The 23,713-nt window shown below is 38.6% G+C and overlaps 1 protein-coding gene across 2 annotated transcripts; it reads right to left on the reverse strand.

Annotated features, from left to right (window-relative positions):
• Positions 1–2,303: 2,303 nt before the first annotated feature.
• Positions 2,304–23,652, reverse strand: LOC145990277 (uncharacterized). Of its 2 annotated transcripts, none has more exons than XM_083125964.1 (6): positions 23,594–23,652; positions 15,045–15,186; positions 14,257–14,311; positions 9,781–9,839; positions 5,136–5,271; positions 2,304–2,502 (listed from the first exon to the last, which is right to left on the reverse strand). In XM_083125964.1, the coding sequence occupies exons 2-6, from the start codon at positions 15,147–15,149 to the stop codon at positions 2,378–2,380; spliced, it is 480 nt and encodes a 159-aa protein (XP_082982090.1). In that variant the 5' UTR covers positions 15,150–15,186; positions 23,594–23,652; the 3' UTR covers positions 2,304–2,377. The 2 variants fall into 2 exon arrangements, with proteins under 2 accessions (XP_082982090.1, XP_082982089.1); XM_083125963.1 differs by lacking the exon at positions 23,594–23,652 and adding an exon at positions 18,561–18,633.
• Positions 23,653–23,713: the final 61 nt, after the last annotated feature.

Here is a 23,713-nt window from a genome sequence, read left to right on the forward strand (position 1 = left end):
CCATCTTTTAGGTTTTTATATATATTTTAAGGATTTTCAGGATTTTCATGTCGCACAGAGGCATTTGCTCGGTTTGATACAAAAAAAACAATGACTAATGTGTTTGAAACATATTTTCTGTCAATTTCCCTCCCTTTATTTTCCAGGCGGCTTTCTTTTCCTTTCCTTCTTCGATAAAAATAAAAGCTAAACTGGGAAAATCGTCTGGGTATTTGTAAATATGTATAAATTCAATGAGATTTGGATTAATAAAAGTTGGAATTTTTCACGTCAATGCAGAAAAATTCAAGCAGAATTCCCGGAGCCAATAATTCACGGACAATTCCCGGAATTCAAGGAATTCCCAGTGACTAGCCAATTTGAAATTGTGCAGCAAATCATAGATACTTAATTCATTCTTCAGATCAACAAGTAACTTTTGCTAACACAAATATAGGATTACAATAATTTGTAGATAATTTTGAAAATGATGTATGTAAATGAAAATTTGGTTAGAAAATTAATATTTGGTTGTTACATGTAGCTACTAAAATTTCTTACGGTTCTTTTGAAATTTGGTTTTTGAAGATGTACTAAATCAGTATTTTCCAGGAATTTTGAAGCATTTTAAGTTTATTCTGGAACCTACTTCAGGATTTGTCGCCCCTAATTTAAGATTTTTAGAACCTATTTTAGGTTTTTTTAGAACCTATTTTAGATTTTTAGAGCCTATTTTAGGAATATAAAAGCACACTTTTTAGAACCTAAGAATCCGAGGTATAGTGATCACCTAATATTTATTTTAATATTCTGATGTAAATCTTGAAATTTTAAACATAAGTAGAAAACTTACAAGGGTCGTTCAAGAGAGAGACTTTCATTTCTAGGAAAAAAAATGCAAAGTCCTACTAGCACCAAACTACGTTAGGTTTTTAAAGGCACCACTGCCATCATTGTGTCAGTTTCCTGAGTCCTTTGGTGTAAAGCCTCGATTCAATAATTCAGCCATGACCGTGCCGATAGCTAAATGAATGAATGTTTTGGGTGCGACTGCAAATGTGGCTATTTTTACAACTTCAAACTATACGAGGAAAATACCCTTATCTAAAATCCTTACCTGAAAGCTAAAAAAAGGGGTGTAAAAGCCTCTTGAGAATGGTTAAAAGTGCTAGGTTGTAATGGGACCTGTGCAGAACATACAAGAGACATTTAAAAGGCAAAAATACACTACATACTTCAGTGTAAAAGTACTGTACTTGTCGAAAAGTTAAAAAGATTTGTTAAACACTGTCAACATCTCCAAACATAGATGATAAGTAGTTGGGAAGATTAAAAGCTTGTCTGAGGACAGTAAAACAAGTACATTCGATAAGAATATTTTTATAGAATGTGCCGTACACTTAAAATAACATTACGAGGGAACGGTTTTTAAGGTCCAGCACATTTCCAAATATATAGCTGTTTTCGTACAGATCGTTTGAGATATGTATTTTAGGACATGAAATCAGGTAAAATTAACACACTTTGTTGCACCTTTTCGTGATATTAGCACATTTATCCCCTTTTTACCCCGTCTTCGATGCGTCAGCACCATTTTCCTTCCTTTCCTTTCATGTTTTGTTAAAAAATTGGACAGAAAAATAAATGATTTTCACTCTTCTTCAGCAGCTACATAAAATCACATAATCTCATTTTGTAGAGCAGAACGAGAACTATAAAATGGTATAATATACTCAATGCAGCCCCAATAGTTCCCAAGATAATGTAGCAAAATCCGCGAGAGAAAACACAAACTTCAACACAATCTGTGTGGCAGAATCACAGTTTTCTATGCGGTCCGCGCGAATTATATACAGAAAGCGCCGAAAAAGAGAGCATTGAATAAAGGCATTTTATACACCTTTTCTTGTATTTTTTTGAAAAGATTTTCAGAACCTTTTCTAACCCTTCTCGACCATAATTTTGCACCTCAAAATCCTTCTCCTAAACATTACATACACGACACATTAGGAGGGGCGGGGTTCACCCCTCTCAGCAAATGACTATGGGTGAGAAGGCTGCCATTAAAAGTTACTACTGTATGCACGAATGAGTTGGAATTTTTCTATTTTTTTCGGACTGTTCATAAGTTAATGCTTATGTGAGAAATTCATTGTAAAAAATGTTGAAATTATAATACAATATTCCTCGTAACATCAAGGTGTCATGTGAAAACTGTTTTATTGCCAAATTTGTAACAGTGAGATTAGACAACCAATCTAAACTTAAGTAAAATGATCATCATATTACTTGAAGCCGAAACAATTCTCAAAAAGTTCCACCAGGTTTATTGCTAATTCTGCTCAATGTACATTATAATGTGAAAAACTATTAAAAGGACCTGAGAAAATATAATCTTTCAAGAAGAACTGATAGGGGTTATAGTCACAGGAACAGCATCTTGCTTCTCTGGGATTGCGTACACTTCGTTGTGAAGCTCATCGTAGTAACTGTATACTATGGCCAGGCAGTAAACGATAGAAGCTGGAACGAAACCACATTGCATGATGCAGCTTCATTACTCTTTTTATCTTTCTAAAGGTAAACGAAAGGAACAAATTGATTATTGTGATTTCGTGTCAAAGCAAGGTTGCTAAATCAACCATTAATCTAACGTTGTTCGTTCGACTATGATGGTACTATCTTATGTTCACAACAATTTCTGCAAACACCTACCAAGAATATCCACATTATTTTTAAATAGAATACTTGCTTCTAATAGTGTGCATATTTACTTCATAGTTAAATAAAATCTTTTGCGACCAAATATTTATGTCTTCCAGAATACAAGTTTTACAAAAAGGCAATTTTTATGTTATACTTACGTAGTACAGTGGAACCTTGATAACTGGAACTTGAGGGGGGGGGGAAGAAAAAAATCGAGGTTTCAAGCTTTTCGACTTACCAAGGTTCGAGTTATTGAGGGCCAAAATCACAGACTCGAGTTATAGAGGTCTAAAGTTTATTGACCCTTCTGAACGTCGGCACTACGTATGCCTATAACGTATGTAGCATCATTTTAAGTTAATACGTATACTGTACAGTACAACGTACGTAGAAATAAATTTTATCGAACAAAACTTTAGATGCACTACGCACATATACGTTCATTGATTTGGTAAAATATTTGGTACAGTACTGTATGTACATACATACATACATACATGTACAATACGTACGTACTACAAGTACATACTGTATAAAATCACTTAAGAACAGTAGGCCCTACAATTATGAACGTAATGAATTAGATTCTACGCATTCAACTGTCAAGACGTACGTACAAGTCCCAACACGATTGTTGACATTGTACGTACTCACCCTACACTTCGACTTATTGAGGTCCGTTCGACTAAAACTTCGAGTTATAGAGGTGATAGAATTTAACTTCGACTCATAGAGATTCTTCATAGTCTACCTTAGAGTTATTCAGCTCGAAAGGCATCCAATGAACTGAACAAAAATTCGTCTTATCAAGGTTTTATTCGAGTTGTTGAGGTAAAATTAGCATTGAGTGTTATGGACAATTCAAGGGGATTACAAAAAAATCGACTTATCAAGGAATTCGAGATGCTGACGTTCGATTTATCAAGGTTCCACTGTATGAAGATTTATCCTTAGATTTATGTGGCTCCTAAGTTTAAATGTTTAATAGTGATGATGTTATCACAAAATATAAGAATGAGTTGTCGGTTGTTATCAGTGGCGTGCCCTGCATTTTCGAAAGGGGTGGGTTACATATACTTATGTTCAGCGGTCAGCACTCATTTTCCCATTTTCCCCTACCTTTGACGTTTTTTTTAAAGAATACTGGGCCAAAGGGGAGGTATACCAGTCCCAACCTCTCTTAGGCCACTGGTCATTATATTTTGTGAAGAGATTTAGGCTGGACGCCTTGACGTGGCAAGGGGCTTAGTATACAGGGAGGGTATTTATCATCATCCTATGGCATTAATCTTCGACCCCATTGTTACTCTGCACCAATTTCAATGGCCCTCGCTATAACTAAGGGTTTGTACAGTCAACGGCAAAGATAATGGTAGGCGAATTGTCCATCGTTAATTTCATTGCTTTTTATTCTACATCCTGTGTTGTTTTAAGAAATGAAATTATGTTGGTGCGAAACAGGCATTGCCCTCTTCATTTCAATTCATTATCATCATATTGAGCAATGCAGATCGAATGAAAATGGTGATGGACAATTCGCCTACTGTTTCTTTTGCCGTTGGATGTACTAGACGAGGCAACCTCGATAAAATAAATCCTATCGCAAAGGGGTAGTTACCCTGGATAGCATTGAGCAGACTAACGAGACTCTGGCGCCGGGACCTGCAGCCAGGATAATACTCTGTAGGAATTGTGCTGTGTCGTCCATATGTGTTTCTGATTGTTCTTTCATCCATGTTATCTTTTCACCATTCATGTTCATCGTCGCGATTAGCCGAAAGTGGAAGAAAAGCTACGACAAATAACCTAATTCAATCAATCAATCGAGATGTAGGTTGCCTATGGCCAGTGGCGGCGATTGGATTCCAAAACTGGGGGCAAGGACAGTTTACTTTCCCTTGGTAGATAGGGTTTAGCACAGTGCAGGGGCAAAAGTAGCAAAAAGTGGGGAGGGGGCAACTGCCCCCCTTGACCCTCTAATCGCCGCCACTACCTTACTGGACTCGAACATGGCCATCGACATTGGAACTTTTAGTATGTTATTCAGGCTGACCTAAAGAAATCCTTTATCAATTTGCAGTTTTACACTATTTCCAAAACTATTTTCATTTGCTATTATTTTGACAACGTTATATTTCAAATTTTTCATGATTTTTTTACCTTTCAAGCCCAAATTTTTATAACGTACACAACTTCTTATCTTGTTTCGGATAATTTTTCGTGAGCAAATGCTAATTATGTGATCTTTATTAGTTTCAACGACTGCTTCACTAACCACTATACCACGGGGGAGGGGGGGGGGGTCATGATTTGAAAATCAACTGTGTTTGTTAATTCGCATGATGATATGCAAGGGGCTGTCAGAAAGTGATATTCAGTTCAGTGTATTCTGTTCCTTTCAAAGTCGATTGACTGTGTCGCGATAAAATGAAATTGAATTCCGTATTTACCTGTGAAAGCAGCCTGAGGAAGGTACAGCAGTCCATGAAATGAGTAGGTATCATCTGTTGATCTATGATGGAAAGCAGCTCCCATAGTGAATATTGTTGTAATCGAGGTCCAAGGCACTATAAGCATCCGGTCTTCCTAGAATACAGATAAATGTTATCTTAATTTTTCTGTTATTTTAAATTATTATTAATTTTATTGATAGCCTCGTTTTCAACTTTACATTATTTACATTTCTACTTACGGCAACGTGCAGAAAAAAGTCAGAGAAAATTAGTATACAGAAACAAGCTTAGGCGTAATTTGACGGGGGCAAGTGGGGCACTTATCCCCCCCCAAAAAAAATAATTGCAGATTTTTTCAAATTTACAAGTAAGGGCAGCTAAGAAGCAAAGTAATAAAGAATAACATTTGTGATTTCGCAAACGTCACAGTTTGTCATATTTAGCAAATATTCCTGGACGCTGTTTTTGTGGGATGGAAAACTATTCGAGTCTCTTCCGCCAAAGTTAAGCTCCAGGTTTTAATCTACATCATCAAAATTAGGCCAAGTCTGATTACGCCCCCTCAAAATTAGGGTCAAGTCTGATTTTGGCCCATCAAAATTAGGCCCAGTTTGATTCTGCCCCCTCAAAATTAGGCCCAGTTTGATTCTGCCTCCTCAAAATTAGGCCCAGTTTGATTCTGCCTCTTCAAAATTAGATCCCAAGTTACGCCCATAAGGTTATTAGAAATAAACAGGAGGGGAAGATGGACTGTTTTCTTCGTGATGACATAACGACGGTAGAAGGTGAATTTAGCCATGAAACGAATATGCAATCTATGCGCTAGTGTTGCATTAATCACTTAATCGAGTACACAAATGCACATTTCCTAATGTCAGTTGCTTCCTCTTCTTCGTAAGCAATAAACTCATTTAAAGTTTCGGACTTTATCAAAATAATATACAATATTATTATTATTATTATTATTATTATTATACTTATTACTTTGCTACTTACTGCGAATAACGTGAAATGAAAACTTTGCACGATGTTTAAAATAAGCAATAATATTTTTTGTTTCAATATTTTACAGTATACAGTAACATAAAAAATACACTTCACAATTGTAATTTAATGAAATTTAGTCAATCACTTTCATAGGCGTGCGCAGATCCTCTGATTAGGGTGGGGGGGGGGGCAAAAGCCTTGATGAAAGTTCAGTCTGGGGAAAAAATCTAATTCTATCTCACTGTTTAAGTTTTATTGCATTGATGGATATGTATGAATGTATGCACACACACCCCACACACCCCCACATCCCCCCACACACACATACACACAGATACATACACATGTATATCCATCCATCCATACATAATCAATTCATCCGACCTATAACAAGCAAACAGCAAAAATCATATAAATTGTCTCTCACATGTGCGTACTCCTTTTCCTCCAAAGAATTGTTCATGCATTTAAGAGAAAACCGTACAGTATCAGTACTTCTCTCACTGGTAATTTATAATGCATCACAGAAAAGAAATTGCGAGCGAAGCGAGCAAGAAAATTTTCAGATCCAAATTTTTGCAAAATGAATACAATATTGATTTAATATAGCGCAAAAATGTTCATGGAGCGCCATGGCATTCTCTTCTACAATTTTTTTTCATTTAGATCGTTCGGCAAGACTTGAAGAAAAGCGAAGCGAGTAAGAAAATTTTACGAAATGTATTTTTATTTGTATAAAATTTGTAATCGAGGGGGCAATTGCAACTCTGTGCCCCCCCACCCTGCATGTGCTCTTGGCCGTCTGGAAGAAATAATGCAAGAAACACGAGAAAACTAATTCCATCTTGAGTATTTTTTTTGTCCTGCTACTCTTAGATTCTGCCAGTCGTGCTTTCCTTTACTTCCATGTTTGCCCCCAAAAATTTATTTCCGTCCAAGGTTGTGGGGCAACGCCCCCTGCCCCCCCTCCCCCGTGGTTGCGCCACTGCACTCCTTTCCCCCGTAGTTGCTTTCAACATTCATCGACTTGGAAATACTTCATTTTCCGTAAGAGTATAATATCGTTTATACTCTGTCCCAGCTAACTGTGGAGCAGGCAAACGAAAATAAGTTTCTGCGCAAGTAGTGACGCGAGACAGCTCCACCAATGAACACGTAAGAGGAACGGAATTGCGTGGAGTGGGGGAAAGCGACTGCCTTCCCAGCAACGTGTAGTGCTTCGCTCTGACCACTCGATTTCGTTCGCTTCTCTGTCGCTATGCGCTGCCTTGCTCCACAGTTAGCTGCGACAGGGTATAATAACGGCGATAAGATTCCTCTATCCTAAATTTCTAGATGAAAATATAATAATATAGGGGCATGGACGTCTAGAAGGGGGGCAAGGATGGCCACATCTCCCTCTAAGAAAACTAATTTCAACCTAAAAGTACATTTTCACGCGCATAACTTGATTTCAGTCATAGTAATTTACACTAAATATTATAATGGGGATGCAGGAATGCGATAATTTCAAGTTCAAGAGATGTTTTCCTGAGGGGACAACGCTATGATCGGCGTAATATGCCCCATGGAATAAAACTTGCTTGGTCCTCATTGGAAAATACCTGCTGACGTGCATGATTAGGGTGGGGGTGGTGGCAAATTCCCCCCCCCCTCCCCGTGCGCACGCCAATGATCACTGTCAGTTTCATGGCGGCCACAGACTAATTGCAAAAGCCTGTTAGTTATGCATGGTTTTGTAGTTTAAAGTTGTGATTCAACCGTTTGATGGAGCTAGGGACTTGCATATTCGCTTTTTCATTGTCGTTATATGTTTCACATTACAGTGAGACATTACCTTATCGCAAGTACGTCATTGCGCACAAGACATGAAGTGGGATGCAAAAATATTGCTCGGCAAATTGTCCATGACTGTTTTAATTTTTCTCTTGTATCCTACACGTATTTAAGAACTGAATTTTTACGTATGTTGATGCAGAGGCTGTAAGCCGTTTGTTTGGCTATAAGATTCAATTCCCAAAGCTCTCGGTGCATAGAACAAAGAGAATAAACAAGGATGGTGGTGGACAATTTGCTTGGTAATACTCATGCATCACACTGCACGGCACAACAAAGTGTCACCGGGGTTGATACAGAAACGCATGTAACCAACTGGCAAGTTGTTAACATTTCTACCCATGATGCCATTGTCTACAGCAAAGTGACAGATATATGAGTATCGGTGTCGGTTTAGAAATATATACAGTCTGTAACAAAATGACTGCACCACTTAACACAATGGAACGCAAATTGTGTTTTAGGTGATATGTAGACAAGTATACCGCTCGTATTTTACTTTATATTAATCCTGGGCCTTGTTTTATATGTCTATATATGAAAAACCAGCTGATTTCATGGGCATAATCTTGCCTTGTTTGCATGGTGAAGTGTCCCCATGCCTGTACACTGGTCACAGTTACTGTACTTTAGTAATTGAGAATAGTCCAGACTATCTCTCAGACACACTTTAGTAATCTAGCGATAAAGTGAAATCTATTACACAGATTTTCCACCCACTATTCACATGATTTCCACCAGTAAACACGGCTGCACGTCAGCCATTTGCACACTGACGTCAGAGACACATGTTGGCAAAGAGTGGAATGAAAGACAGCAGTGCAAAATAACAAAAAAGAATCAAGATGCACAAAGGAACAATCCCAGGTGGAATTTGCCATTGTTTTGCACATTATTACAACAGCAATTTAAACATATTTCAGTATTCCCTTAATTTGTAGCTGTGGTGCAGTTATTTTGTTACAGACTGTATATCTGCAGTGTTGCAAACTGAACACTTGTTCTTGACCTATGACTAAAATAAAATGAAAGTTCATGCAGCTCATACAAGAGTGTATTTGTTCTGCACATCATACATCCAAGGAGTAAACAAAGCAGATATTCTTTTCTGGAAGGAACTTATGCTTTCCTTATTCGATTATTTTTTTAATTCACATTAACATTTTTAATTGACTAGCTTTTTAGTCATTGCATTACAACACCCTCACACACTGCGTATACCCTCTTCACATATACACACGCGCGCACACATATTCGGTTTTGCCCTTCCTCAAATTCTTTAAAGTTGGCGCCATTGTACACTACATATTTTAAATTTAATTTAACCCGTGGCGCAACAGCCCGTGAGAGACAGGAAATCATCCAACCAGTAACGGGGTGACGTGTGGTCAGCACGACGAACTCCCAGTCGTTGTAGGTTTCCATAACCGGGTTACACTACTCATTCGTAGCTCCCCAATTTCCTCACGATGGTGGGTGGCCACCGGTCCCATACACAGGCCGAAATCTCAGGAGAAAAGTTGTTGGAGACTCGAACCTACGCGCGTCCCGTAGCCAGAGCCCAAAGCATGACACCTTATACCGCAAGACCACGTTGCGGGAAGTACAGCACATATGTTCTTTCATTATTCTGAAGTGATAAATAAAGATACGAAAGATTTTTCTTACAATATATAGAATTGAATTTAAAATTAACATCTGTATTGTTGTAACACTAAAACAGTCGCAGCAGTCATGGGTACCGAAACCAGTTAGTAATAAATTGTTAAATTTAATCTAATTTTTATAATAAATCGTTGTTACTTGGACGTTCACTTACTGTGATGGCAGCAATGATAAGAAGCGCACTCCCAATTAATTGAAGTAACAAAAGTTCATCTGAAAAAGGGAAAAAATTAAAAATATAAAAAATAATTCTTCCACTTTTGTGGTATCTGAAATTCTTTACATTAACTGACATACTCACTAAAAACACTAATCAATATACACATATTAATCGTGTTGTGTATGTGGGTGGGGGTGACAAGGGCAGAATATTTCAATAGTCCCGACCTTTGTACCCTGTGACGACACCTACGACTAGATTCTCAGTAAATTTGCGAAATATCCAGCGCGTTGAGTGGTTGAATTTCGCGCCGAAATGACTAGGTTCGAATTCCTTCAAGGGTAGGGTTGTTTCGTTGTGTTTATTTCATCTATTTGGTTCTACAGAACCTTCCCGATGGCGTAGTGGTAATCTTGTAATCAGAGGGTCAATGGTCCAATACCCGGTGGAGGTATGCAGTGGTTCGGATCCCACTTGAAACTGTAGGTCCAGTTCGGATGAGCCTCTCTGTTCTATCATTTTCATAGCCAGGAACCTCGGTGGCCTAGTTCAGTAGGGCGGCCGACTGCCACGCGGGAGACCCGGGTTCGAGGGTGCTTGACCTACGGTCGGAATATTTCCAGCCTTGTCCCTACATAAAGCTGCTCAGGGGTTCAATCAACTTCAAATAAATGGGTACTTGGGTGCAATCCGGGCTGCTGGGGTAAAGACGGCCGGAGCGTGGTGCTGATCACATCATCTCCAAAATGGCCAAGATCGAGAATGTGTGGGGATCCCCACAATCCTTAATGTAGTTTCAAGGCAAGGGACAATATGCACGGAGAACTTTATCTACCTACCTTACCATTCTCATAGTTTAGATCAATAGACAGAAGTGCGAAGATGGGGATGAGTTATGGTAGGATGAAATTGATGAATGGGACACTCACAAACATCCATACTCAAGCCGGGATTCGAACCCAAGATCCCTGGCATCGTGGCACAAGGACGAGCAAGACTGGTAATTTTCCCAAAGGAAAAATAACTTTTTTAAATTTGAAAATTTGGGTTTCTTTGCGAGTGGCCTGTAATAGAGGGTGACAAGCGAGACAGATCTGGCAAGTGTGTCCGCCTTAGCTAAATCGTAGATAACTGCACGTGAGGTTTGATGATGGCATTGAAACTTGAGAAGTTGCGTGCTTGAAATGGGAATATGTATGTAGTTTTGGTGTTATCTTTACGAGGATTATTATACAGGATGAGGCAAGAGTCACATACATAGGTGAATGGCCACCATGGTCACCAGACATAACAACCCTGATTTTTAATTATGGGGACACGTAAAAGTCATCGTGGAACCTAAGAAAATTAAGCGCTGGGACCATATTAAAGTAAAGTCCACAGGGGATATTTCCCAAATCACCCCCACCACATTAGCAGACGTCTTACGCATCTTGGAGCGTCTACTAGAAGCATGCATTCAAGCAGATAGTGTACACATTAAACATATAATGTAACAGTTACCATTACATACATATCAATGACATGCATGTTTATATGCACGTATTTGTTTTTCCACGCAACCTGACTTTTGACTCACCCTGTATATAAATAAACAAGAATTTTGTTAATTTTAAGTGCGTACTTCACAATATAACTCTTTAAGAACTTCGTGCTGGCCTGTGGTGGATGTGGCAGTACTAGCCTTGCGGACAGGAGTTTAATAAATGAAGCATGTGGCAAGCAGGACGAGGCAGATCATTCAGCTGAAAATGAATACACTGAAGAACTCGGGAAAGCCAGAGTACTTAATGTAAACCCTTTGTACAAATCCAGCCCCACCCGAAAAATCATGCGTACGGTAGTGCATTGGAGTCATATAAAATGTATGATGTAAGTAATTTTAGTAAGTCATTATTTTTCCGGCCCTGCATCCCAACCGGATGGTCATGTCCAGAATTTTGGATTCTAACATCTATTAGCCTGCTTGAATTTTGACTGATAAGCATTTACTTTTCCTTGAAGCGTAAATACCAAAGCTCACCCTCAAGAGTCATTATTTTTTCCCCTCAGCATCGCTGTGACGTAAGTGCGGCGCAGAGTGAGGTTCTGCGGTAGCCAACCAACGCACGCCTACAGTCTGCCGCTGAACCTTTTTCTGTAAATCTGGATCCGGAAGTACTTCACTGTAATCTAACTTGACTGCGGCCAAACGCAATTTCGCTTTTCAATTTAACTTTCTATGTTACAAAATTCCGTTCCCCGTTACTCTTAATGAAACCAAGGCATATAACCTTCAAAGAAGTAGGGAAAGCCGGGTGAATTATGCACACCTGAATAATTACTCATAGCTGAGTATGCAGTAGAAACAAACAAACTATAAAAAACATTATACAAATTAAAACTAGTCCACTTCAGCCCACTAATTAGTTTGAAACTAAAGTTAACAAGATTTTTAAAACAACACAACGGAACAGCAAAATGTACACATTTTAATATAAATAAAAACTGTTTCGTCATAAATACTTAGGTTTAAAAACTAATTACTGTATTTGCCGGGGTATAAGACGCACCCCATTTTTTTGTACACATTTTTGAGGAAAAAAGATTTATACTGAATTTATAATTAACTTACAGTATTTCAAATATAAAGCAATATGAAAATTTACTTTCAACAAATAACTTATCTAATCTAACTAGGAAAGAATATATTTTAATCCTAGAGGCACATAGTGGATCGCATCCCACTTTAAACTGTAGGTCCAGTCCCGATTAGCCTTACTGTGCATAAAGTGGACTTAAAACACTCAATCAATCCAGCATTAACAATATCCAGAGTTTGGCATAGGCATTGAACGCAGCTAGTGGCGCAGGAGCGTTATAGGTGGGTTTCATGTGACGTCAGGATGCGCATAGCCCCCATGTTTGCCGCCAATTTTATTTGTCGTTTGCATCATGGGCGTCGCCAAAAATTTTCCTAGGGGAGGAGGGTCCAATCGAAGATGTCGAGGACAGCCCCTCCCCTCAAAAATATTCTGATACAGACCAGTGACATACCTAGGTATTGTAGACAAGATTAACGTCTCACGGAGTTATCTCTTTATGCACAACATTTATTTACACTTCTACCCTTTGCCGTATATACATCTTTTCATAACAAATCCAATATCAACTGCTCCCGGTTTGTCTTTTGCCCCATAACACAGAGAATTGCACTTATCAAGACTTCACTCTACGAGAGCACTATTTACCATAGCGCTAACCCGCCCCCGCAGTTTGTCACGCAGAGGTCCCTACGCATACGGCGCTTACGCTCTATGTATATCGCTGCATCCAAAAAACTGTCAATCCATTGAGGGACGGCCACTTTCTGCTATCTGTGAGTCTGAAAATCTGAGAGCATAAGAGAGACCGTAAAAAGTTGGAACCGGTATTTATACCTCCGACAAACGACCCCCCCCCCCAACCACCGGGGCACGGCCCTATTGTTACTTTTCAAACGGGGAAGCTGTTGAGGGAACCCAACCGTTGACTTCCCCGACTAAAGGGCAAAAGCAACCTAAGCCAGAGCATTTACAAAGAAATACACTTTTACATACATACTTTCCAATCTCCACCTGTGTGCGTATAAACCACAGCAGTATGCAGAAGTTTGTCAAAGAGGGGTTCAATTATTGCATTATCGGTATTTTAAATTATGTTTTTTTTTATTATTATTATTATTATTACTACTACTACTACTAGTAGTAATAGCAGTAGCAGTTTTAGTTTAGTTTATTTTAGCATCCAATAAGTTTTTTATATGAATAATATAGTACTTGTTACAACAAAGATTACATAATAGTTAATTGTAACATTAGTAGCAGTTGGAGCAGCAACGGCAAACGCAGTAGTATAAGAAGCTTCGGAACGTGTGAAAGTTACAAATTAACAGAGTTTCAGTGTTGCAAATTATGAGCATTTCATACCAAATTCGATATCTCAAGACCATTTTTAAACAATGACGCAAAATGAGGTGAAATAAAGTGCTTCGTTTATAAATTGCCATAAATTGAAAAAAAAAAAAAAAAGTAGATGGAAAAATTTCCAGGGGGGATCGACCGACCGGTTCGACACCCCTGCCGGCGTCCATGGTTTGCATGGAAGTATCCAAGACGTAGCGTTCGTTACATCTGCACCAACTGCGCGTTCGTTTTAAATCACGAATGCCTGTGTTAGTATCTCCCGCCCGCCCGCCTGAATTCCGTGTGCTTAGAAGAACTGGCCTCAATCATGGCTTCTCGTTCCCACAATGCAACAGTTTGTGACGTAGATGAAACATACCTATTGATTTGAGAGGGGGGTACAAAGTTCATTTGCAAAGTCTCGTATCTTCCTCTCTATCAGACAACCTCCGTGGCGGACAGCATAGTGCGCTATCCCCCCAAAAGTGACAGAAAAGCGAAGTAAACTAAACCAAATCAATCAATCAAATTTACATTCAATACTAACCTATCGCTGGAACATCGTTTAGAATTTCGAAGTACACCATCAACATGACGAGGATCTGGAAACAGCGAGAAAGGAAAAGTAAATTTACGAACATGTACAGAAAAATTTATGTACATTACGATCTCAATTAAAACAAATATCCTACAGCTGTTTCTCGTTTACTACAGCATAAATACATGTTTATGATTTTGCAAATGCAACAGTTATTTATCAAAATTGTCCAGGATGAAAACTTTCTCGCAAAATTAATCTCAAAGTTCGATTCTGCCCAGCTCAAGTTAGGTTCCAAGATATGCCTATGCCCTGTCTTTAAATTCGCTTGGTTATACTCTGTCCCGCAAAACTGCAGCGAGCGAACGAAAACAAGAAGCAGAGGGAAACGGCTCCACAAATGAACACATGAGAGGTAACGGGATTGCGTGGAAGGGAAAGAGCGACTGCAGTTACCAGCTTTACAGCAGCTTCGCTCTGCCCACTCGCTTTCTTCCTTTCTCTGCCGTTATGCGCGACCTTGTTCCAGAAATTACCGGGACAGAATATACACTCTATCCCAGGACCGCGCATTTCGGCAGAGAAGGGAGGGGGAGGATTTAGAGGGCAGAGTGAAGTGGTACCACGCTGCTACGAAGGCTGGTAACTGCATTCGCTCTCCCCTCCACGCAATTCCGTACCCTCTCACGTGTTCATTGGTGGAGCCGTCTCGCGTCACTACTTGCGCTTTCGTTCGCTTGCTCCATAGCTACCCTCGACAGAGTATAGTCTAAAGGAACTATCAAAATGATACTTACGATATTTACGGAGGCTATGATGAAGACGCCAGTCTTGAGGGGGAAGAACCAGAGAAAATTTTCAACTATCAGCTCCTTATAGCCTAATTTTTCGACCATATCCATGGTTCTCCCGTAATGCAGCGCCTCCTACGTCATTACCCTGTGTGAAGATAAGAGTTCATTACATTTCTATGAAACAACTCAATATGACATAATTACAAATTGAGCGTTACCTCATACGGATAAGCAACAACAAGAACACCCTGTATTTTCCAAACACTTACTTGACAGCATGAATATTTCAAATTGTGTGTAAGATATTTTAGTCTCGATTTGGAATGTGCGTGTGCGTGTATGTGAATGTATGTTTCATTATATTCTCTCTTAAAATTTTATTATTTCATAAGTTATATTCAATTCTTTCATGTTATAAGAATTATTCTAGTATCATAAATACATGTACGGTAACTTCTTATTGTCCAGAGTTAGATGGTAAAGCAGTCTAAGGCTGAACCTCGCTCTACAGTAAATGAAAATATTAGGCGCGTCCAGAAAGTAAGTTTCCCACTGTTGTCACACAGTGGTTCGGCGCCCAGCTGGCGGACTTCTACGACACAGGTATACATACGTTGGTCCCACGCTATGACGAGTGCCTGAATTCCGGCGGGAACTGTGTTGAAATGTAACTGGACAAGTGCTGTATCTGTGGCAATAAATCATTGAATAAAATAATGTTTCCTTTTTATGCACGACCCCAGGGAAACTTACTTGGTTTGGTTTGAGTTGGTGTTTTAAGTCCACTTTATGCACAGTATGGCTAATCGGGACTGGACCTACAGTTTAAAGTGGAATCCGAACCACTTGTGCCTCCACCGAGTATCGAACCCGGGACCCCTTGATTACACCCAGGGAAACTTACTTTCTCGATGCACCTAATACTTATCTATTCTATTCAAATGGACATCACGTATCGTACCATTCTCAAAAAACCTTCTTGGTAAAGCGAGGATTGTTTTATTTGTTAGGTTAGGCACGTTAGATTTAGGTCTTTTTAGCATATATATAATGATTTTTTCAGGGCTTTACCAAAAGTTATTATTTATGCTAAGATATCTAAACCTAACATGCCTAACCTAACAACGAAACCATTTCACCTGACGTCAGAATGCGAAGGGCGGAGCTTGACCACAAAGGTGTTTGAGAAATGTGCGACAAGTGAGACCCCCTATAATATGTTGATTGATTTCACTTCGCTTTTGTGCCACTTTTGACTAATTGCGAAGATAAGGATGAGTGATGATGTGATGAAATTATGAAATTAATGAAGAGACAATTACAAAGAACACCCAAGCCGGGATTCGAACCCGGGATTGTTTATTGATTTGATTTATTTTACTTCATTTTTCTGCTACTTTTGGCTAATTTGCGAAGATGGGGATGAAATTGATGAATGGACACTTACAAACATCAATACCCAGGCCAGGGTGAAAATCAAGGGGGATGATATCAAAGATATCCCCAACAAACCCAAGTACTCTGCCATTAGAGGTAAATTTTCGGTAACGATTAGATAAGCCGGAGACACATTTCTTGAAATTTACTGGAGAAAAGACGAGAAAGTACTTACGGAATTGAGTTCTTGTGGACTTTCTGAAGCCGGGGAAATTGTTTTTTTTCGAATCGTGCAACTTATTTGGCCTGTAAGTAAGGTATTTTTCGTCATTCATGCATCTCCGTTGCACGATAGCTCGTGCCACCATTGCCGTCGACTACTTGAATCAAAAGTTCCGTGCGTTCGGTTATGTAACCCCCTGTCAGTGTAGCAACCCCGCGGTAGTTTGACAAGATGACGTGTCAAGGTTGCGTTGTGAAAATGTTCACGAATATTGAAGACCCACGAGATTTTTTAATTGAACATGGAATCGTGAAGGAAGAAATGGAATGTCCTAAATGTTCTAGTATATGTAAGCTACACATTGCACGGGATGGGAAGTGGCTCTATATGTGTACAAAGTTAATTTTTTTTTTGTTTAAATTTATTTTTCTAAATTTTCCTAACCTAACTAAACCTTCCGTGAATTGTTTGTGGAACAATTTTCGATTAAAAACGTTTAGTGAATAGCTTGTGCGGCATTTATGGGTTCATAGCATGCAATACATTTAAGTGAAGTAAAAGTTAATGGTTTCTTTTTGTTGTTTAAATTTATTTTTCTAAATTTTCCTAACCTAACTAAACCTTCCGTGAATTGTTTGTGGAACAATTTTCGATTAAAAACGTTTAGTGAATAGCTTGTGCGGCATTTATGGGTTCATAGCATGCAATACATTTAAGTGAAGTAAAAGTTAATGGTTTCTTTTTGTTGTTTAAATTTATTTTTCTAAATTTTCCTAACCTAACCTTCAGTGAATGGTTTGTGGAACAATTTTCGATTGAAAACGTTTTGTGAATAGCTTGTGCGGCATTTATAGGTTCATAGGTTTGGAAACACTGCACATCAGCTGACGATACTGCATATCAGCTGACGACAGACAACGTGAGTCAAGATTTGGCCGCCGAATTAGCAACGACAAATAAATAATTATAATGTTAAAAATAACGCTTTTTTCATGGAAAAAAAGTGATCCCAACTTGAAAAATGTTCCGCTATGCATATGAGGTAAGTAGAAATGATTTTTATTTTATTTTATTTGAAAATAAACGAGTTAAATGTGGCTCCGGCATATCCCTGTCAGTTAATTTTACCTCTCCATAAATATGTCATAAAAAAAAAAAAGTAAAGTGCTCCCCTGTGCTTAGCACCACGCCATGAAGGCGTATAGGGGGTGTGGGGGTAACGCCCCACACTTTCTTGATCCGGTCGTGAGTGGGGGTGATGTGATCAGCATCACGCCCCTGACCGCCTTTACCCCCCAGGGTTTCCCCCAGGTATCCATGTTATTCGACGCTGGGTGGGCGCCGGGGCCGCTTCCATCGTTAGAAAAGTTCCCGGATTTGAACCGGCCGGGGATCGAACCCGGGACCTTTAGCATGGTAGTCAGACGCGTTACCGACTGAGCCACCGCGGCCAACCCATAAATATGTCATATGTGATACAAATATTTCAATTAAAATTTAACACTTAGCCTATGCGTCTTCACAAGGCGAGTATATTTTTGTTCCCTAAACCACCATTGGTGTGGATCGCCTACATCACAGTTGACTATCGCGAAACTGGCTGATCGCGATTCACCAAAAGTGACAGGAAAAGCGACGCTGAACAACATACAGAAACTGACTGTATCTTTGTAGCCTAATATCAAGAAATACTTAACATTTTAAGTATATATTGTAGGGTAGAAATGAGTAATATATATTAATAATTTAATGCAAGAAGCTTATAAATCTACACCATTGCAAAGATTTTTCATTTGTCATTCTCACATTACATTAATTAACAATACGAAATTGGCGAATGGTTCTTGGTAATTCATACATCTAGATACAAAATTATTATTTTAATTTGAATATTGACTCTTTTACATGACAAAACTTACATGTGAGCTAACGCTGTATTTGTAAAAAAAACTAATACTGAAATTTATGGAGATATAAAAAATAACATACAACCGAACACAGACTACTCATTCCTGGTGACAGGCATATATTGTCGTCGTTATTTTGTTGGCTCACACCGCATATTTCTGCAATTTCTAGCCAAAGTTGCTGAGATAAGGTACAGTGGGATCCATGAGTATTACTGTGCAAATTGTCCATGACTATTTTCATTAATTCTTCTCTTACATCCTGTGTGTTTTTAAGCGATGGATTTTTATGTATACTGGTGCAGAATTTGTCAACAGCTTGTTTTGAGTTTTCTTTTAATTCTTGAAGCTCTTATTGGGTCAAATAAAGTGCACGAACATGGCAGTGGACAATTTGCACGGTAATACTCATGGATCCCACTGTACTATTATGTTCCAACATGTTCAGAAATTAATTTCACTTTCTTCAAAACACTACTGACATCTTATTAAAATGCTGCTGTCTTATGTTATTACGACTTTACAGGGTTCTTTAAATTTAATTTGTCTAACTGTAGTTGTGAGGATTATGAGTGTTAAGATTGCAATCCTATGTTTTTGAGCGAAACTGTAAAACATCTAAATAACTGCAGCACGAGATTAAGAGACTAATGTAAATATGGATATCGGAAATAGAGCCTTGCTGTAGGTATGTTTGCTACGGCTGTGTTTCACCTACGACACAAACTGTTGCATTGTGGCTTCGAGCAGCCATAATTGAGGCCAGTTCTTGTAAACATAAGGTATTGAAGCGGACGGGCGGAAGATTTGAACCTTGTTCACGATGGTACAGTGGGATCCATGAGTATTACCGTGCAAATTGTCCATCACCATGTTCGTGCACTTTATTTGACCCAGTAAGAGCTTTAAGAATTAGATGAAAACTCAAAACAAGCTGTTGACAACTTCTGCACCATCATGCATAAAAATCCATCGCTTAAAAACGCATCGCATGTAAGAGAAAAATTAATGAAAATAGTCATGGACAATTTGCACGGTAATACTCAAGGATCCCACTGTACATTGTGTAGTATTCGGTTGTTCAACAGAAGCTTACGTTATTTCACGATATTTCCTTGCACACGAAAAAAAAGAATTGGCCGCGAACATGGCGGCTGTGCGAATGCTGACGTCACACGAAACGTTCAGGCAATACGTATATTTTTTCGCGTTATAATCGTGTGTACTTAGGTATAGCAACTATATCACATATAGTCAAGCATTTAACATACGAATTGTAAAATAGTTGTTTCAGTATATGTTGATAAGTTCATACAGTAATTTGTTGCTACGTTACGTTGGCCACACGGCGTTTATGTATGTGTGTAAAGTTTAAAATATTTAACGGCGAATTATAATTCAATTAGAGAGTTAACTTTCTTGTAAAACCTAATTAGCGAAAAGATACTATCTCGTACTATCACTTTGTGCATACTCGTAAAAGTTCGACAAAGAGTGATCCACAAAGTTCATGTTCCAACCTTCTTCACACGAAAAATCCAGAACATGAAGAACACGTTCGACAATCTAACTTGTGTGCGTGTGTGCCTGCATCCCTTTGTACTGATCAGGGTGATTGCTGATTGTATTATTTTCCAAAACAGCCAACTGTAAAGCTGTACGTCCAGTAAATAATGATGATTAAGGTGGAATTTTTATAGGTGGATCTGTCACTGATATTCAACAAACACGATTAGACATTACATTAAAGTCCAACACTTTCTGATAAATAACAGATTAAATAACTTCCTGAATCAAAAAAGCCTCCCCAGTACATTGTTGAACTTTGATTCATCGTATTTAACTTTATATCTTTTGCATGAGTTATCAGTCTGTTCTGTGTTCTCCGTATTTTTATTTTGTCATTCTAGCATCAGTAGTGTCTCTCATGTAAAGGCCTACATAACTTGGATGAAATTCTATCAAGAAACATTTCTTCTCTCCCACTTTGCTTATATTCACTTCTTACTGCTCTACAATTCGTGGAACTCTGCTCAGATAGTGCGAATGACTCAACTTCATGCATTGAGAAACTCCTGCTACTATATGAGTGATATATGAGAGATTCACAGCACAAGTGGCGTAACTCCATTCATGAGAGTTTTGAGAAAAAGACACATTTAGATAGCTTAGTACTATGTTTAACTGTTAGAGCACAAACATTGTGGTGCCTTTATGAGAAGGAATTTGAAACTTAGGAGATACTTACTTCTAACACTGAAATGTTGATACTTCACAGTTCTAAGTTATACATGCAACTCCATTTTCACGAAATGTTAAGTTACGCCACTTATCCTCTGAACCCCTCAGAAAAAAAAGATATGATATCAAATCAGGAGGGAGAGTTAAGAACAAATGAAGGGAGGGTGTAAGGGGCTACTTTTTTTTTAATACCCTCGACTGTCGCACTCTTCCTCGTAGTACAACCTGAGGTACTATTATAGTATGGGGAGACACCTATAAATCATATATTTCGCACTTTTTTACATTGCTAACGTACTATTTTGGAATGCGGAACATTTCCTAAGGTGAAATAATGCATTTATATCTAAGATAATGTCTATTTCTTACATTTACGAGTACTTACTGTTACTTGTTATTTCGATTCTGTAACACATTATGACGGGCGATAGCGTACTGGTTCAGGGCGCGTTGTGCGAGTATTTTGTCGATGTATGAGTGTTGCAACCTCGTTCACCGGAAAATACCTACTTTCGTGCCCGGATTTGAAATTATGCTAATACCTCGCAAACCATTGACGTTAGCCTCACAAACATTGAGGTTAGCCCCACAAACCATTGACGTTAGCCCCACAAACCATTCACGTTAGCCCCAAAAACCATTGACATTAGCCTCAAAAACCATTCACGTTAGCCCCAAAAACCATTGACATTAGCCTCAAAAACCATTCACGTTAGCCCCAAAAACCATTTTCCGTAAGATTAGATCAGGTTAAGTTAGGTTAGGCAAGCATAGTTAAAAAAAATAATTTAAAAAAAATATTCGACAAGTCATGTTCTAGTGAAAACACGGCGAGTTTGAAACACTGACTATGGGGTTACGTCATCTTAACACACGGAACATTGTGCTCTCGTGCAGAAAGCAAATTGCGGCAGCAGAAACAGCGTGTAGGACAGAGATTTTCGCAGAAATCAACATGTATTCGCATTAAAATTGATCAAAATTACATTCACGAACTTCCACAATGCTACAGAAAATTATTTCCGTAAGTACTTTCTCCTGTAAATTTGAAGAAATCCGTCTCCCCTATACTATAATGTTACCCAACCTGAAACTGATTTATTGGAGATTGGAGAGACTTGGGTACCTGGACATAGAATTCTGAAACATTGTATCTGCTTAGAATTCCTTCTAGCTTCCAGAGCATTCAAATGAATCTTTATGTCGTCTTCTTTTACTGTTGTCTAGACATCTTAGCACAGTGAGCCTATTTTCCAATGGCAGATATCTAAACAGGAGCGAAAGTTTACTCGAATACTTTAGAATGACTTCTCTTCATCTCCTTATGATGAAATTTAACCGAGGTCTTTCCCCGTTAATTTCACGAGTACTTGTTCCCGAATAACTTGGACATAAAATAGCCTTTCTGCTTAGGTATTCATAATTATTAAATCAAGCAATCGTTAAAAGAGAGTGCATATTGCTACCGTTGCAGTGAAAGACGAGAAAAGCTCCTATTTTTGCTTAAGAGAAAAACTGCACATTTTGAACACTCGGAAATTAATCATGTGGTAATAACTAGAATTTCTCAACGTTTCTAGAATTCGGATGTCTCTGCTTGTTCCCGTTCTGTATAATTCTATTATGCGTCGAGCGCTTTCAAGTGACTAGTGCGGAGTCTTCGTGCACCCAGTAAAATATATCCTTGACGTTCCGTTATAAAGCAAGTAAAAGAAGATAAATTTAGAACTCGAATCAGCAACCACTGTGTATTTCAATGATGTTAGTAGCTGAATACAATGGTACTTTTATAATTAAGTTTGTCTGGGAATTAAAACTTAAAGGATTCAGCAGCTAAGAAGCAACAGATGGTGAAGGCAATGTTAATGATCTTCCTGTCTGCATGTATCTGCCTTGTAGTACACACCAAAACATTTTGTACGGCTGTGGGAAGAAGAAGTAGTAGTTTCGTGACATTTGGATCGGTCGACCACCTGAAGGAAAGAACCACAGAAGCTTGCAACAAAATTCCACGCACTGTGTTGTAACATGTTCGCCGTGAGTGGAATGACAGCGTGCAGGAGGTAGCCTACGTAAATTTCAAAGCATCTGCAGAAGAGTGACTGAAACTTATGTATCACCATTTGTATGGAGACTTTTGCATCAGTCTGCAGTTTGCACAATAATTTTTGTTCACTTTTATAGTTCTCATTCGACTCACCTCATATAAATGAAACGTGAAATAGAAAGGGAATCATTTGGCACCGGGCAGCATTTCATTTTATATTCGTTGAGCAGTAAGGGGTTGAATGCTCTAAGGGTTAGTTGGTAAAAAGGTAAAGGTAAAGTGCTTCCCTGTGCATAGCACCACGCCATGAAGGCATATGGGGGGTGTGGAGGAGTAACATTCTTTACAGTGCTGTCTGAACACCAAACCCCTTTTGTTTGTGACCATGCACGTCCGCAGGATTTTTTTTCCATTGAGGGAAACCTCTTATAATAATTAACACAAATTACTTTGACTGAAATGAAATTGTGTGCGTGAAATACATAATTTTAGGTTGAGCATCATTTTAAAAGGGGGCGGGGTGCGCCCGTTGTCCTCCTTCTGGACGTCCATGTTTGTAACCATGCGTATAATATTTCAGATAGGCTACATTTCTGTCCACAGTTTCCCCCCTTATACTATCGGCTGCTTTTTGAGTAACACACAATCACTCTGTCATCCCAATCTAAAATAAACGAAAAAAAAATCAAACATCCATTCGGTGCAGCATAATCAAATTAAATGATCCCATTACAAGTGAAGAGTAAACTTTACTTACTGTATGGAACGCGTAACCCACCAGCTCTCTCTTGGTCGCATCCAAGCAACTGTTTACTTTTACGGGCCACTATTGTTATATCATCTATTGTTTGTTAAACTTCGTCGAGTGATTTTCCCC

Source organism: Lepisma saccharinum, chromosome 7, assembly GCF_977018435.1.
Source record: "Lepisma saccharinum chromosome 7, izLepSacc3.1, whole genome shotgun sequence".
Lineage (NCBI taxonomy): Eukaryota > Metazoa > Arthropoda > Insecta > Zygentoma > Lepismatidae > Lepisma > Lepisma saccharinum.

Bases quoted from the DNA above. Each gene is read 5' to 3' on its own strand.
- LOC145990277 (XM_083125964.1), bottom strand. From the start codon at position 15,149: ATGGATATGGTCGAAAAATTAGGCTATAAGGAGCTGATAGTTGAAAAT. The intron at 14,312-15,044 runs GTAAGTATCATT...CGCTGTTTCCAG, and splicing joins TCATAGCCTCCGTAAATATC to ATCCTCGTCATGTTGATGGT. The intron at 5,272-9,780 runs GTAAGTGAACGT...TCTGTATTCTAG, and splicing joins TTATCATTGCTGCCATCACA to GAAGACCGGATGCTTATAGT.